At 39.6% G+C, this 15000-nt stretch overlaps 1 protein-coding gene and 1 pseudogene across 1 annotated transcript in view; both read right to left on the bottom strand.

Annotated features, from left to right (window-relative positions):
• Positions 1-4854: 4854 nt before the first annotated feature.
• Positions 4855-15000, bottom strand: part of LOC138018945 (neurexin-4-like) — a 28526-nt gene continuing 18380 nt past the window's right edge. Inside the window, exon 2 of the mRNA XM_068865619.1 lies at positions 4855-5766. Coding sequence (XP_068721720.1) covers positions 5126-5766 — 641 coding nt within the window. The 3' untranslated portion in view covers positions 4855-5125. The remainder of the gene's footprint in view (positions 5767-15000) is intronic.
• LOC138018949 (contactin-associated protein-like 2) overlaps positions 14686-15000 on the bottom strand; it is a 16235-nt pseudogene continuing 15920 nt past the window's right edge.

Here is a 15000-nt window from a genome sequence, read left to right as displayed (position 1 = left end):
TTACTACAGCACCCTTTTCCAAATGAGAGTGAGAAGAAGATTTTACTCTAGCTATCGCCAGACATTTTTATTGGCTTTTAACCCTCCCCCACCTTAGAGACCCTGATTAAATCACATGTTCTTTCTGTTCCACAAAAAAAAATTGTTGCTGATGCAAGGCGGGTCGTTGATACAGTTATTAAGTTAACGCAGTGATAAAAACGTTCTATACTTTGGGAGCGGTAAGTTGCGTTCTGAAGGGCAACTCCTCGTTCATTTCTTAACTCGCTGCACTGTGCGTTCCCTTTTACAACAAAACAGATTATTAAAAAGGTATGAACGATCCGGTGCATTCTGGATCGTAGTCCGGACTGACTGATTCAAAACCCGTCTGTTTTTATTTGATAAACTAGGGGCTTATCTCCTGTTACGTTCCTGAGTCATGTTCACCTGCCATTAAAACAATTAATGGATGAGGTTGAGCATGATATCATAAATTATCAAAACCGAGGTCTGTGTTATCTGCCTCAGCCTTCGGCTTCGGCAGATAACACAAACACGACGTTTTGATAATTCATGATATCATGCGAAAACCGAATTCAATAATTGTTTTATTATACATTTTTCGCATAATTCATCCTCAGAAACAGAAGCGAAGCGTTCAGCCATTTTGTTTCTGAGGAGAACACTCCAAGAGGCTTAGTAACCAGACAGACGTTGAACTTGACATGATAAAAGTAATATCTGCAGCAGATATTACATTTATCCTGTCAAGTTCACAAGCTATTGTGAATTGATTGAATGCTCTCGACCAATCAGATTTTTCATAGTGAGTCTGATGTATAATAATAAAGTTTAGCTGCCTTAGGGCACATTCAACAAAATATACATCGCTTGAGGTTACCATTTGATTGACAGCAGCGAAAATACCTTACTTACTCCCTGCAGCTCAAAGCTATAGATGCTTACCCTTGTAACGCAAGCGGAGATGATGGAAAGACTTCCCGCCTACTTAATTACAACTAACAAAAGCCGACGCTGGCAGGGTTTTGTGATGTGGCACTATTAAAGGCTGTTTGTATCATAATAGCAACTGTGAAAATACTTTAATGGGAACCTACCAATTAAGCTATCAATCCAACAAGGAGCTGGCTATTCTATGAGTTAAGGATGCACATAGAAGACCGTATCTGAACAGCGAAAAGAAAGAATTAAATTAAGGTGGGCTGAGAAAATTGAAACTTTCGCCTGTCGATGCTCAGTTTTAGGTGATATGCCTTTCGATGTACAAGGTGAGCATAACTTAATTTAAAATAGTCATTTTTTTACTTGATAAAGTACGCTCAAAAATTTTTATAAGCAATTTCTAAAGAGAACCATCACTCCATCAACAGCCCAAGAAATTTTCATTCTGAATCTGGCAATAATACTTTAGATTGGAAATAAATTTACAGCTTGCCATACCTAGCCGTGTCGTCTTGGATACAAATTACAAGGCTTGAATTTCCGTATAAATTATTACTCAGGTGGCCTGTGACGAATGTCTTCTATTAGAATATGGTATTAGGTCGTCTCCGGCGTACTCTTTTTGTGGTGGATCAGATGAATCCCTGGAACACCTTTTTACGGCCTGTCGTTATTGTAAGAATAATTACTGACCTGAGGTTACAAAATGGTTTCATGATTCCAAAGTAAAATTCAACACCTTACAGACAAGGATATCAAGTGAAGCTATGATCCTCGCAGTTATGAACGCAATTTTTGCAATTGCGTAAAAAAGCCTGAAAAATTCAGGACTTCGACGGGGTTTGAACACGTGACCTCGCGATACCGGTGCGATGCTCTAACCAACTAAGCTATGAAGCCAGTGAAGTTGGGAGCTGGTCATTTGTGGGTTCCAATTTTCCCGTGAGGAATGAATGAACGGTGAAATCACTTGATTTCATATCCGCATTCCATATATGATCCATTTCATACATCATTTCATTGTTGAGACAAGGATATAATGTTTGGTATTATTAAGTGCAAGGACGAGATGTTTGTGAACCATATTATATCGCTTACCAAAAAAATTATTATATTCTTGTAAACAAACCAATTCTTCACCTTCTTTTAGAGGTTTTAACACAAAAATTAAAATCGTTGAATAATCTAGACAATGTTAACGACCACACAATTGTATGAAATGGGGAAAATACAAATTACACCAGACTGAGTGCACGAGTATTTAGCTGCGCGTTTATCATGTAAACGTCTGTTGTTGTTATCACTGTGGCATGAAATTAGAGTGTACTTACGTAAATGCTTAAAATACAGTAAAAAAAATGTTTAAAAACAAACTAAAGAGAGAGAATGTTAACGGCTAAAGATACCGGCTGCGCCTCGTTTCTCCAACGAAGCTGTCGTGTGGTATGGATTCAATAGGCTGATTTAGCAACAGAATGGGAACTTCAGTGGCGACGTCGCGCGCAGCAAAACTACCAATGAGAATTTAGAAAGAAGAAAAGAGTGGAGTCTATTCTATTCTGAATTCTCGTTGGTGATTTTTCTGCGCGCGCCGTCGCCACTAACGTTCCCGTTCTGTTGCTAAATCAGCCTATAACTCGCCGAAGGCGCGCGCGCGCGGAGCACCATAGCAAGGAAATATGGTAACCCATCGATGCGACTGTACGACCGTACGTCCGTCCATCCCTCCATGTATACCAATGTGACCAGTATCACTTAACCAGAAAAAGAAAACAAACAGCGGTTACAAACATTTTCATTTTATACTTGACGTTTCGTATGTTGCAACATACATCATCCGAAGTGACGTTAAAACTGTTACACAAAACTTTAAAAACTAGAGCGAGGCACTGGTGACTAGTTAAAAAGTGTGATAACAAAATCGTAACTTCCGGTAGTTGATACTTCCGGAAGAAATTAATAAAGAAAAAGCTTCTCACTACCAATGTTTTCATTAAGAGGGGGTTTTAAGTCAATGATTAATAGCGTTTCTTTAATTTTACACTGCAAGTCGGACTTTCCAGTTGCGAGGATTTCAAACAGACAAAAGAACAGGTCTGCTGAACCTGCCGCCACTGTTCCTAAGAAAGATATCATTCTTGTCTTGCCTTTTTCGGGCTTTTAAAGTGAAGCTCTTACTCGACGTGTTAAATCTTGTATTAGTAAGTTTTATGGCTGTGTCAATCTTAGGGTTATTTTTCAAAACACTTGCAGGGTAAAGTCTTTTTTTCCTTACAAAAATCGTTTCAGTCGTTCTCAAAGATCTAAAATAGTATACAAAGCCAGTTGTTGGGACTGTGATTCCTTCTACATCGGCAAAACAAAAAGAAGATTACATGACAGGAAGTCCGAGCATTTCAAAGCTCTTACACAAGTCGGCCACGCCTCTGCTGTTGCAGACCATACTATTTCTACCGGTCATAACATCAAATGGACCATTTTGAAATCCAGGGGCCGGTTGTTTATTGGATTGCAGGCTCAATCCAGATCAGACTTTCACGCCTGTGGCTCGATGCGGCTACGGGGCCATGCTACGTCAGCAAAAGCTCTTGACAGTCAGTGCTTTTCGTGTTCAGATAGGGTTTGGATTTTTTTTTTCTTGCATTTTTTGCTGGTTTCAATCCAGGTTTGAAATAATATAGCTGTGGTCAGGACACACTGGTGGCTACGTAGGTATTCAAGTCAAGCATTGGAGGGTTTTAAACTTAAAGATGAGTGTTTATTTTTAATTTGTTTGGTGCTGCTTTTTGCTCTGAATTGCAATTTTTGGTCTTTAATTTTTAATCTACTAAGGTTGCAAGATGCCCGGATGGCCTAAGACAGATGAACAGAAACGAAAGAAGAGAGAAAGAGAACGACAACGACAAAACGGTACACCAGTAATAACTCAAACTTGGTGGAAGAAGTTACTACACATATTCTTTTCTTGGACACTAAACCGTTTGTTTTTTCTACGGATTAGTTATTTCAAGTGGAAATTGGGATGCATATTTCTAAAAAGTGATTTAGTCGTTTTCCTTTTGTTCAGGAATGAAACCCGATTTGTTATTCTCATCTGGAATTAAATAACAATCATCTGTACTCTTTTTGGACAGAAATAATTGATCTGTTTGCTGATTGGTCTGGCTTTAAAATGCGAGCTAACAAGAAGTATTTTTACTCCGCTTGCCTAACTGTTTTTCGATGTGCCTCGACAGTGACAAGAAAATTTTGCACTTATGTTCTAAACATGTAATCGCAATGAGTTCTCGTAAAAGTATAAGGAGAAATATCACCAGCTTGTGTTTTCAGAACTTTGTTTAGAGATGATTACACACAGGTAATTACAGGCAATTTGTTGGAGATCTTGTTGGAGATCTTGTTTGAAGTTTGTCCTTTCTAGCCGATTCTGGTTCTAAGCCAAGCTGGTGTGTTTCAAAAAAAAAAAAATCTAAATGTAAATTATCTCGTTTTCAGAGATAAAGTGGAATAAAGTACATCAATAAAACTCCTTGTTTGACCTTGAACGGACAAAAACCGTGGAATTCACCAGTTTGGCAGCGAAGAAAATGACATAATTAATCTATATATTAGTACCAGCATAAGAGTGTCTACTGTCTGCTGCAAACTCGACATGTCTTTATTCAGAAGCGATCATGATGGTCATCAGACCGCGAAAGAATAGCCTACGTGTAGCCTTACCCTCCTCCCGAAAGGAAAACGGGAGCAGGGAACGACGTTCCCTCCACCCGTTTTTCTTTCGGGGGGAGAGTCCGGCTACACGTAGGCTACGAGAGAATTAAGTGCGTGACCGGAAACGAGTTTTATGTTTTCGTTCGCGCAATACCCGGTTATCGTATAACTCGGTAACACATCTCACCCGGCTAGTTACACTAGTAATAGTTTTTATTACATCTGCCATCTGAAATACAGGTATGGGACAACGATGGCGGACTGAGCTTAAATCAGAGTAAACAGCAAAACAACGATAGCAAGTATTGACCAAGATATTGCAACATTGAAAAACACTGAAGTAAGGAAATCGGCTAAGAAACCTATGATAAAGTGTAGGCTATCCGTAGCCTCTTGTTCGGCATCATTTGATCATGTCTGTAACTGAAAGTTATCATTAGATGTATATTTTAGACACCTTAATATTGCTTCAAATAACGCCATAGCACTTCAATTTCCCCAATGTATGATACCCTTTTTCATCTTCGCTTGGTTGGCTTCCTTTCTTTCCAACGTCTCCAAATCTCAGCTGTTTGACTGGAAGAGTGGACTTGTTTGTGAGCAGACCGCTGTCTTCACGCCACGTTGCGTCATTTTTGTCACAATTACAACCTTTTTGTCTACCTGCACATGAATTATTCATCCCGCATGCACATTTCCCACTTCCAGGTGTTGCTCCGCCCCAGTACATCATTTTGTTTGAATCTCGGGATACCCACCATCCATAGGCATCATTTCCCCGTTCAAACTGCAATTTAGAGTGATCACATTCGTACTTGATGAACTGTTCGCAGTGTGAGGAGATTCTAGTGAGCATCGCCAGTTGGGACAGACTCACTCCGGTGTAATTAATGTCACGTGAGTAACACCCAGGATCATTGCACCCATCCACCAATGTTCTCTTCTCACTGTCGTGACTGATGACTGTCACACCAGCTCCATACTTGTCAGTCATGTCACAGATCACGTCAAAAGGTGCTAAGTTTCCTTCACCATCAGGATCGATGATGTAGTCTCCACTCTTTGCTGCTGGATCCAACCTTTTCAATGCGCTGCAAGAGCTTGCGTATCCTTTACAGAGAAACACATCTGTTGAGTTTATATCCAGCATAACGTTTAACTTTTTTTCAAGAAAGGCTGTTTATATTAGCCGTTTTTTTATACTAGTAGACGCATAATTCATCAGGAACGAACTTGGACAAACATTTTTTTCTGCGTCTCTTAAATTTTTCTAGTATAAAGACGGGCACAAGCCGCATTACGCGTCTGGACGAAGTATTCACTTTAGTGCGTCTTTGAAGACCCCCATTTGAAAAACGATATTTCTTCCGACCACCTTTTCACTTCATATTGGGGGGGGGGGGGGGGGGGGTGGGGGGGGGGGGGACTCCCATATGAAACAGATGGGGATGCCCGTCGTCTCGGTTAGGGATGTAAATTTTGGATTTTGGTCTGGCATAGGGTGTTCCGGGCAAAGCGCCAATATTTTAAGCTGCCAAGGTTTCGTTTAGGGTTCCGCGAAGAAACAGAGAATTACGCGAAGAGAAACAAAAGTCAAATTTTCTTTTTAAAGTGTTGTGTTTTTAGGGGTCAAAATTTACTTTAGCCACGCCAAGATTGGTGTCCTTTACGGATCACAAAAAGCTTGAACCACACCTAGATGGTCTCCTTTAGGGGTTCGAGCGTCCCCGTCTGTTCCATATGGGAGTGCCCCTCCTCCATCCCCCCTGAGCTGAATGATCTGGTCTCAGGTTGAATCAGTTTTTTCCTAGGTTAAACTGGTGATCCTCATTTTACCTTTATGTACTCTACCTAGTTTAAAGCAGCTATCAACCCTCCAACCGACAATGGAAACATCGATACTTTACCTCAAGCTTTGTCTTTCTCATCTCGACTCATCCTCTTGTAATGTTTCGATATCGTCTTATCGGTTTCTGTATTCACACAGTTATCCATTCACTCTCAACATTACAACTTGGTAAGGGAACAAAGAACTGTACTATACACTTACCGGTTATCGAACTCGCAAACCCTCCACGTCTATCGTTCTGCGTCTTTACCACTGCATAACAACGACGAACAGGCTCAACCCAACACAATTCTTTTCATTATTTAATTTTGTATAATATGTCAATTGATAATCCTAACATAACCTTAATTTTTTCTCTAGGCTTAATTTAGGCTCCAAGAAATGTTTCCTCAATCTGAGTGCGTAGTTAACCTAGGTAAAATGAGGATCACAAATTTAAGAAACAATCCAGGTCAAAAGAGCTGGGACATTGTCTTGGGGGGAAGGGGGGCAGGGGGAGAAAGGCGAAAAAGACAGCGAAAGAAGAACACGTGTTGCTCATATAACGATAGGAGCATGAACAGTTAATTATCACCTCTCCACCCAAATTTGTCTTTTGACCCGGATTGTAGGTAAAAACGGATTCAACATGCGAACGGATCATTACCGGCAACGTAGATACTAGTAGTCACGGTATCTACCTTCCGTATTTGTATTTTATAGGTGTCAACAGTTTCTATGCTAAGCTTCATTGCTGACGGTTTTATTTGCTCCTTCTCTCTTTTACACTGAGCTCCATCCACTGTCCATTGACAGAAATGCTCCCACGACCGGTGTTCATTAACATACAATTTCAATAAAGATTATTTTGTAAGTCAACGCGGCATTCGTCAAAAGTCATATAGGGTACCAGCTTATGATATAGATCGGGTAAAATTGAAAGGATATGTAAGGCGCCAAAAATAGTCACTATCTTCAAGGCATAAAGAAAGAGTTTGTGATTCAGGAAACTTGCTTCCTAGAACGTCAAAATTTAAACATGGGATACAGTTTGCAAAGATAAGAAAGATATAGTTTTATAATGTCAACCTAGCAATTTGGAAAGTCAAATACGACTATATAGGAACAAAGGAATAAAAAATTAAACTTCATAAAACATTAAGAAAAGAAAAACTGTCAAGTTTCTAAATATTTCCCATAATGACATTTGGAAAAAGAAAAATGTGGAAATACTAATCAATGCTTGTAGATAAGCGGAATGTCGAGTTCAGAAAAATAAGTTTCGCCAAATTAAAATTACAAGCTACTATTACTTTTCTTTTTAATCTTCTTCTTGAAAACCAAACTAATTCTTGCCTTCTTTTAGCAGTAGAATATTAAATGACAAAATCAGATAAACAATGAAGCTACTCGCGATCGGCAAAATATTCGTACATGTAGAGAAAGAGAGAAGACTATGGAAAATCGAAAGACACAGAACACAAACGTAGAACAATCCTTTGATGCCAAGTTTAGCCTCTGAGCTCATTTTCACCCGGGGACGATTAGAGTTTATTTCAGTGCTTGTAAAAACGACATTAAAGTTTCATTTACCTTTGTTTCCAGGGGTTTTCACCATCCCCATGTACGTTGAGTATGGTTCAGTCACGAGACAAGCGGAACAACTGCGTTTCTTTCTTTTGTTGTTCAAATCACATTGCTTAGTGTACCACCAAAAATTGATGCTCATGCATGGCGGATCGTTGATACACTCGTTAACGCAGTCAGAAAAGCTTTCTACAACTTTGTAATGGTAAGTTGCGTGCAGAAGGGCGACTCCTGTTTCACTTCTTGATTCGCGGCACTGTGCGTCTGCCAGCACAGCCAACGCAATAAGCTGAGTGCAAAACAATATGAGGGAAATGTGGATTTGATGCATTTTGGATAGCAGTTCAGAACGAACGGTTCCGTTGTTATTTTTCCTGCCGTTTGGTCATTATCACCTGCATGTTTCTTATCGTTCATAACGTTTCTTTTTCAGTCTCTTAATGATAAGTGTGCCAAATTCTTGCCATCCTCCTTGTCAAAATATATCAAAATCTAACACGGAATTAAAAATGAGGACTGAAATAATGAAAGCCAGATGTTGTTCAAAGATAGTGCCTCCTTAATTTGCTTAATTTGAAGCGCCGCTCAGTTGACATCAGGTTGACGGAGTCGTTGGTTAATTAAGCAAGGACGAAAGAAAGGTTCGACCACTGTGAAAATATCTTCTATTATTGCTTACCAAGTGCAATAAGCCTCTGTACAGCTGCGAGCTAGGAATATGCTTACCCCTAAGCCAATGGTCAAGACATGTTCAACAAGAAGAAATGTCTAAGTAACATCGCAGCTTTGAAAGTCAGAACCGACTCTCTAGAGCTCCGTTTTTTCTTCTCTGTTTTAATTCTACTCTATTCCTGGCCAAAAAGAAAACTGTATCCTTAGTTTCCAAATTCAACGAGCAGGAGAACGTTTTCGTCCTCAGCTGTAAAAAGGGAGCTAGGAAAGGGAATTGACGGCCTTGACGTCCCACGACACACTTGGGGAGAAATTTTATTGTCTTTACCGTAGATGCTAACTACGAGTGCGACGCTCGATAAGAGGCATCTTTTTCATGTCACCTACACTGGCAAGTGGTTTCATTTGGTTTTCAAAATATCTTCGCGTCACTATTTCTGCAAGCAACAATGGCGACGCCAGCACATGCAGACTCACCTTTCACTACCTGTCTGACATATGTAAATTAACGTGTCTTTTGAACACCCGGCTCTTCAAAAAAAAAAATAGTTCGGGCTTCCGAATGCCTCACCTCAAATTTCCAATTTTCGAAGCAGAACTATCTTTGAAGAAAAGTTTCATGGAGATCTGAAAAATATGCAGGGAATATAACTATTTTCCAGGGCTGCAGCACTAAAAACAGCCACAAAATGTTTATTCATAATCTTTGCTTGTTGGTAGGTGATAAACTAGATACAAGTTATTTACCCCAAGCAGCATCTTTTTTAGGTGCCAGTCAGGAAATGTTGTAGTAATGCCATCCAAGCGGTCCACCTCAGATTCTGATAAAGAGTTAGCCCATTGACAGTTCCTTGCACGCTCTTCAGTCAGCTGGTCACCATCAAATATAATTCTCTCAAGGATCTCTTTATCTCCACTTCCATTGATTTGGGTCTGAGGCACATACTTTGAATGCAGATCTTCTAAAATTTGGGCCATTTCTGCCGCTTTGTTAGGATTTAAAAAATGTAAACCAAGGGGATACTTGGTTGGGAAAGAAATGAGATACATTATAATCTAATGAGCTGCTTAATGTTATGGTATTATTTCTATGTTAAAGTGGAAAAGAAATGACTGTTGAGAAGATAAAGTTGATACCTACTACTTTTGATCTTTGTAACATCTCCTTTGAATATGGATGGGGTATGTGATACAAAACGGCTTTGCTAAAAGCTTTGTATGCTGGCAGGTGTTGAACAATGACCCTAGGAATTATATATGCAAGATCTGAAATGATGGCTTCTTGTACTTCTGAAGTTGGAAGTATTTCTTGCATCTCCAATGCATCAATACTTTTTTGAGGTCTTATCTTTTTTATCCCTTTCAGAGAAATTCGATCTTCAACAGCATATGAGTTGAAAAAGTGGAGCGATTTGTTGTTCTCAGTTTTTGTCAGGCACCTTGCTTTGACTTCCAAGTCCCAGTTATCTTCAACAATTCTATAAGTCAAGTAATAAATATTATTTATAGAACATAAGTTTACAAATCAAAGGTTCTGTGATCCCACTTAATCATGCATTTATACAGAATGCTGGTTTTGGGTTCTTGCTTATAGGTCAGTAATTCTGAACATCTTTGTCATAGCTGTGTCCTAACCAACAATAATTTATTCTATTGTTTTAAACTTAACTCCATTACTCTTACCACACTGAACTGTTTTGTTCTGTTCCAAATTGCAACAAATTATAACTGCAAGCGAAGATTGCAGTCTGATAACAAGATTATTTTAAATTTAAGTTTCATCTCCACACGACACCTTCAGCCCTACGAAACTCTAAAATTCAGTTAGAGCTTACCTGAATTTTTGGACAGTTTTTCCCTTGAGGATATCCAGGGCAGAGAGTATGTCTGAATCTTCAAATAATTCAATGCCATTCTCAGATCGAGGTAACATTTCTTTGCAAGATTTGTATACCAATGGACTGTAGTGTGCAAGGCCAGAAACTACGGCTACCGAAAAATCAACTGTGCAGATTTCAATGGAATCGTTACAATCCGGACTTGAATGAAGCTGACTTGAGAGCATTTCCTCAAAGAGACGAATTTTATTTGCTCTGTTCATAATGGCATTTTTCCGTTCCATTACGTCGTTGTCGAAAGACGATGCTGCTTTTTCCTGCATATTTCGCATGGTATTTGCATGGCTGCAAATGCCAAGCTTGTGAAAGCAATCGATCTCTTCCTTTTTGCATCCTCCGAGGACAAGAATGGTGTTGATGCAATAAGTAAAATTGTTGTTCGGCATCCAAGGATTCAGAAAGCTAGCAAGAATCAATGACTGTTTGTTAGATGCGTTCTTCACCTTTTTACTGCTTCTAAATGAACTCTGGATCAAGGTATGCAATATGGGTAGTTTTTCTTGAGCGTCTTTAATGAAAGTCTCATTTTGAAACTCGGCCAGATGTTCCATGTTGCCACGATACTTAAAAGAATTTCCAGGATCTTTGGAGTACTTCGACATTTCCCTCTTAAGTTGTTTTCCAACTTCCACTACCACTTTAGAATTCAGGGGTGAAAATTTCGTTACACCAACTGCCGCAGCGTTGTAATTCTTTAAAGCCAAATTGCTGACAACCAACTTCTCGTAGTGATCACATTCATGTTCGATAACTCTTCCCGATGGATAAGCCACAAATATCTGAGAAGGAACACAAAGTATCGAAATATGAAAAACTAGAACAAAAGAAACCACGCGGTTTATGGCTAACTTGCAGTTTTACAAACAGGATAGAAATACCTTTTTCGAAAGAAAAAGAGCAGGGGAGCAACACAGTGATGAGAGCATTCGCCTTCCATGCCAATGTGGCCCGAGATCGATTCCTGGATCCGACGCCATATCTGCATGGGTTAAGTTTGTTTACTCCCAGAGGTTTTCCCCCGGTACTCCGGTTTTCCTGTCTCCTCAAAAACCAACATTTGATTTGCTTTGTAGTCTCCCCAATTAGTAAAGCACTCATGCTCGGCTAAATAAACTTGAGACTTAAATAAAGTGATTATTATCATAAGTTACCAGATAAATTAAAAGCTTACCTTTACAACTGACGAGGACGAGCGATCTTCTGTCACCGGTAAGCTCATTAAGTTAGCTATGTCATCATCAACACGTTCTCGTTCTGACCAGGCACAATCTAATTCGAATAGAATTTTTTTTGATTTGCCTTTTGGAACACTTGATTTTTCTTGCGGAAACTGCTTCGTTTTCTTTCAACTTGGAGTCAACCCACTTGGGGAATTGCTATGTACACGTTTTGATGCACCGCTTTCCACTTGTTCAGGTAAAGTCAGAATGTTTTTGGCAAAAAATAGTTGTTTTATTTCATGAAACAGTGTACAACAATTAACAATTTTACGGGCACACTTCTTGCAAAGTGATTGTTGAGGTGGTGTTGCGGCGGAACCTATGTCTATCCCCACACTGCTGATGAAGTCCGATAAGATGAAGGATTCCGATTGTCCCGCTATTTTTTCTAGAAATTCTTTGTTTCTTGACGGTGCGAAGAGAGGAACCGCTCCTACTGTCAAACGTGATTCGCAGAAATAACAGTGACTACAGATGTGGTCTAAATTATCGGACATTTCAGCTAAACTATAATTCTTATCTTACTTTTAGCGCGTTTTCACCTTCCTTGAATAATGGCAACATACCAATCATTTCCGGTAAAATCTGATTGGCTCACATTTATAGCATGACTCATGACAACATCACTGTTGACAGGTGGGCGGCAGACGACTCGATAAGAAATTGTATCAGGCGTTCCTTTTCCGCCCTGTCGAAAGAAAAGTACGCCTGATCGCAGGTTAGACCTAGGAGAGCTATATCGACATTACTGAAGTCTAAGGCGATTCTACAACAAAGAGATATAAGAAAGATTTTGAAGTTTATTGAATGTGATTTTTCAGCTGTTCGGTCGGTGCCTCCTTTTCCTGTTAGTTTATAGTTGCTTATCTTTTTAAGGTTTGTTAAGAGTTCTAGCTCATTAGCCTCTTTATTTATGACTCACGCAGCTCTTTAAGTGCTTTCAATCGTTCGACCTAAGTAACGGCGCCAATCCGTTGGATAGTTCTATTTGTCATAATTTGTTGGAGGCTTCTAGGCGTGATAAGCCATTTTGTGTTTTAAAAAGGCGCCTATATCTGCTGAGATTATTAAGAGTATCATAGTTAAGTTTGCTGTTGCTTGTATCTACTCGTTAGGCTTTGCGGGGTTTTCCGTTGTGATAAACTTAGTAACAGCGCGCCCGCGCATCTTGAATTTTTTCCTAATCATCTTGCAGTCTTTGTTCTCAGGGCTAAAAATGACATTTATCGCGAAAGTAATTGTTTATATTGAGAGGTTAGCTATCCAGTATTTCCAAGTTGCGCTTTTGAAAAGGTATACGGTATATTTCCATGTGTAATATTGAACTTTCCAGTTCAGTTGCCCTTTTTCGTCCAAGTTATATGCAGTTAAATTATCATATACCAGATGTAGGGAAATCTTTAAAGAGTGCCTTAAGGAAACAGGGGTGCATCATAAATTGTACGGTCCTCGTAGTTTAAGATCTGGTGGAGATGTTGCCGGTAAAATCCATTCTCAGGTGAAATCCTATGAATGAAGGGGTAGTTTCTAAAGAAACTGTGGTGCTGCGTCGGTGGGGAAGTAGCATACAAAAATTTGGTTTTATCAACGGAGTTGATAATGTAAATTGGCCACCGTACAGAGATTCTAAAAGCTGACGTTTCGAGCGTTAGCCCTTCGTCAGAGCGAATCGAGGGATTATGGGTTACGTGTAGTTTTTACAGTAGAGTAGGAGCTACGCTATTGGTGGTAACATGGCAACGCGAAAAATAAGAATATATTAGTTAAATGAAAAGCGTTCGTTAATACCGTGAGGATTAAGGGTGCCGATTTCAAAGACGAATTTTTGTTCCAGATTCTTGCGGCTTTCCGTCGTACCTAGATGTAGGGAAAGGCCGCAGATAGCCATGTGTTTTTTGGAGTGGTTAGGCAGATTAAAATGGCGAGCGACTGGCTTAGATGCATCCTTGTCGTTCTTCTCAACATCGCGAAGGTGTTTGCGGAATTGGTCACCTATTCGTCTACCTGTCACACCAATGTATAATTTATTGCATAACGTGCAGGTTATGCAATAAATGACATTTGCGGAGGTAAATGTGAAACGATCGGTGATCTTAACAGATCGCTTAGGTCCCGATATCTTGCTAGTGTTAACAATGAAAAGACAAGTTTTGCATCGTGAGCGCGCGCATTTGAAAGTGCCGGGTTGCTCGTGAGTTTTAATTGGTGAATTTTAAATTGGTGATCCTCATTTTACCTAAGTAGCATACGCACCCATATGTATTAAAGAACCGTTTTTAGAAGCCTAAATTAAGCCTAGAGAAAAATTAGGGTCAGGTTAGGATTTGTTTGGTTATTATACATAGATATCAATTGACTTATTATACAAAAGTAAATAATAAAAGAACTGTGTTGGGTTGAGCATGTTTGTCGTTGTAGTTCACTGGTGAAGACACAGGACTACAGATCTGGAGGATGCGAGTTCGAGTATCGGTAAGTGATTAGTACAGTCTTCTGTTTCATTACTAAGTATGTTGTGATGTTGAGCCTAAAGAGATATGAGTGTAGGAATACAGAAACCGCCAGATAAGATGATACAAAACAGTAAGAAGATATGTTGAGATGCGTAAGGCAATGAGAGTTTGAGGGAAGGTATGGTGTTTTCAATCGTTTCAGGGGGTGGGGGAGTGCATATTCAACCTAGGTAAAAACGGATTCAACCTGAGAAAGGATTTTACCGACAACAGATATACTGTGTGCCATCCAATTTTATCAGCATTATGAGTGACAGTGTCTCAGTTTTCATTAAACCATGATAAATACTGTGAAGCAAGATCTCTTGAGATCATGCTGTTCCATAGCATTTGAATTTTTCCAGTGTGTGGTACCCTTCCTCGTTTTGGCCTTCAGTATCTCCAAACCTCAGCTGTTTATCTGGATGCAGAGTCTTGTCAGTGAGGAGACCGCTGTCTTCACGCCAGACCATGTCATTCTTATCACAGTTACAACCATAGCTGGGGTCTGCACATGAGTTGGTCATTCCGCAGGCACATTTGTCATTACCAGATGCTCCGCCCCAATGCGTCATTTTCTTCGAGTCACGTGACACCCACCATCCACTATTTCTTATTTGGCGAAAATCATAGAACCATGACACTCG

Source organism: Montipora capricornis, chromosome 10, assembly GCF_036669925.1.
Source record: "Montipora capricornis isolate CH-2021 chromosome 10, ASM3666992v2, whole genome shotgun sequence".
In the NCBI taxonomy this organism is placed as follows: Eukaryota; Metazoa; Cnidaria; class Anthozoa; order Scleractinia; family Acroporidae; genus Montipora; species Montipora capricornis.
This window is presented reverse-complemented; position numbering and strand designations above follow the sequence as displayed.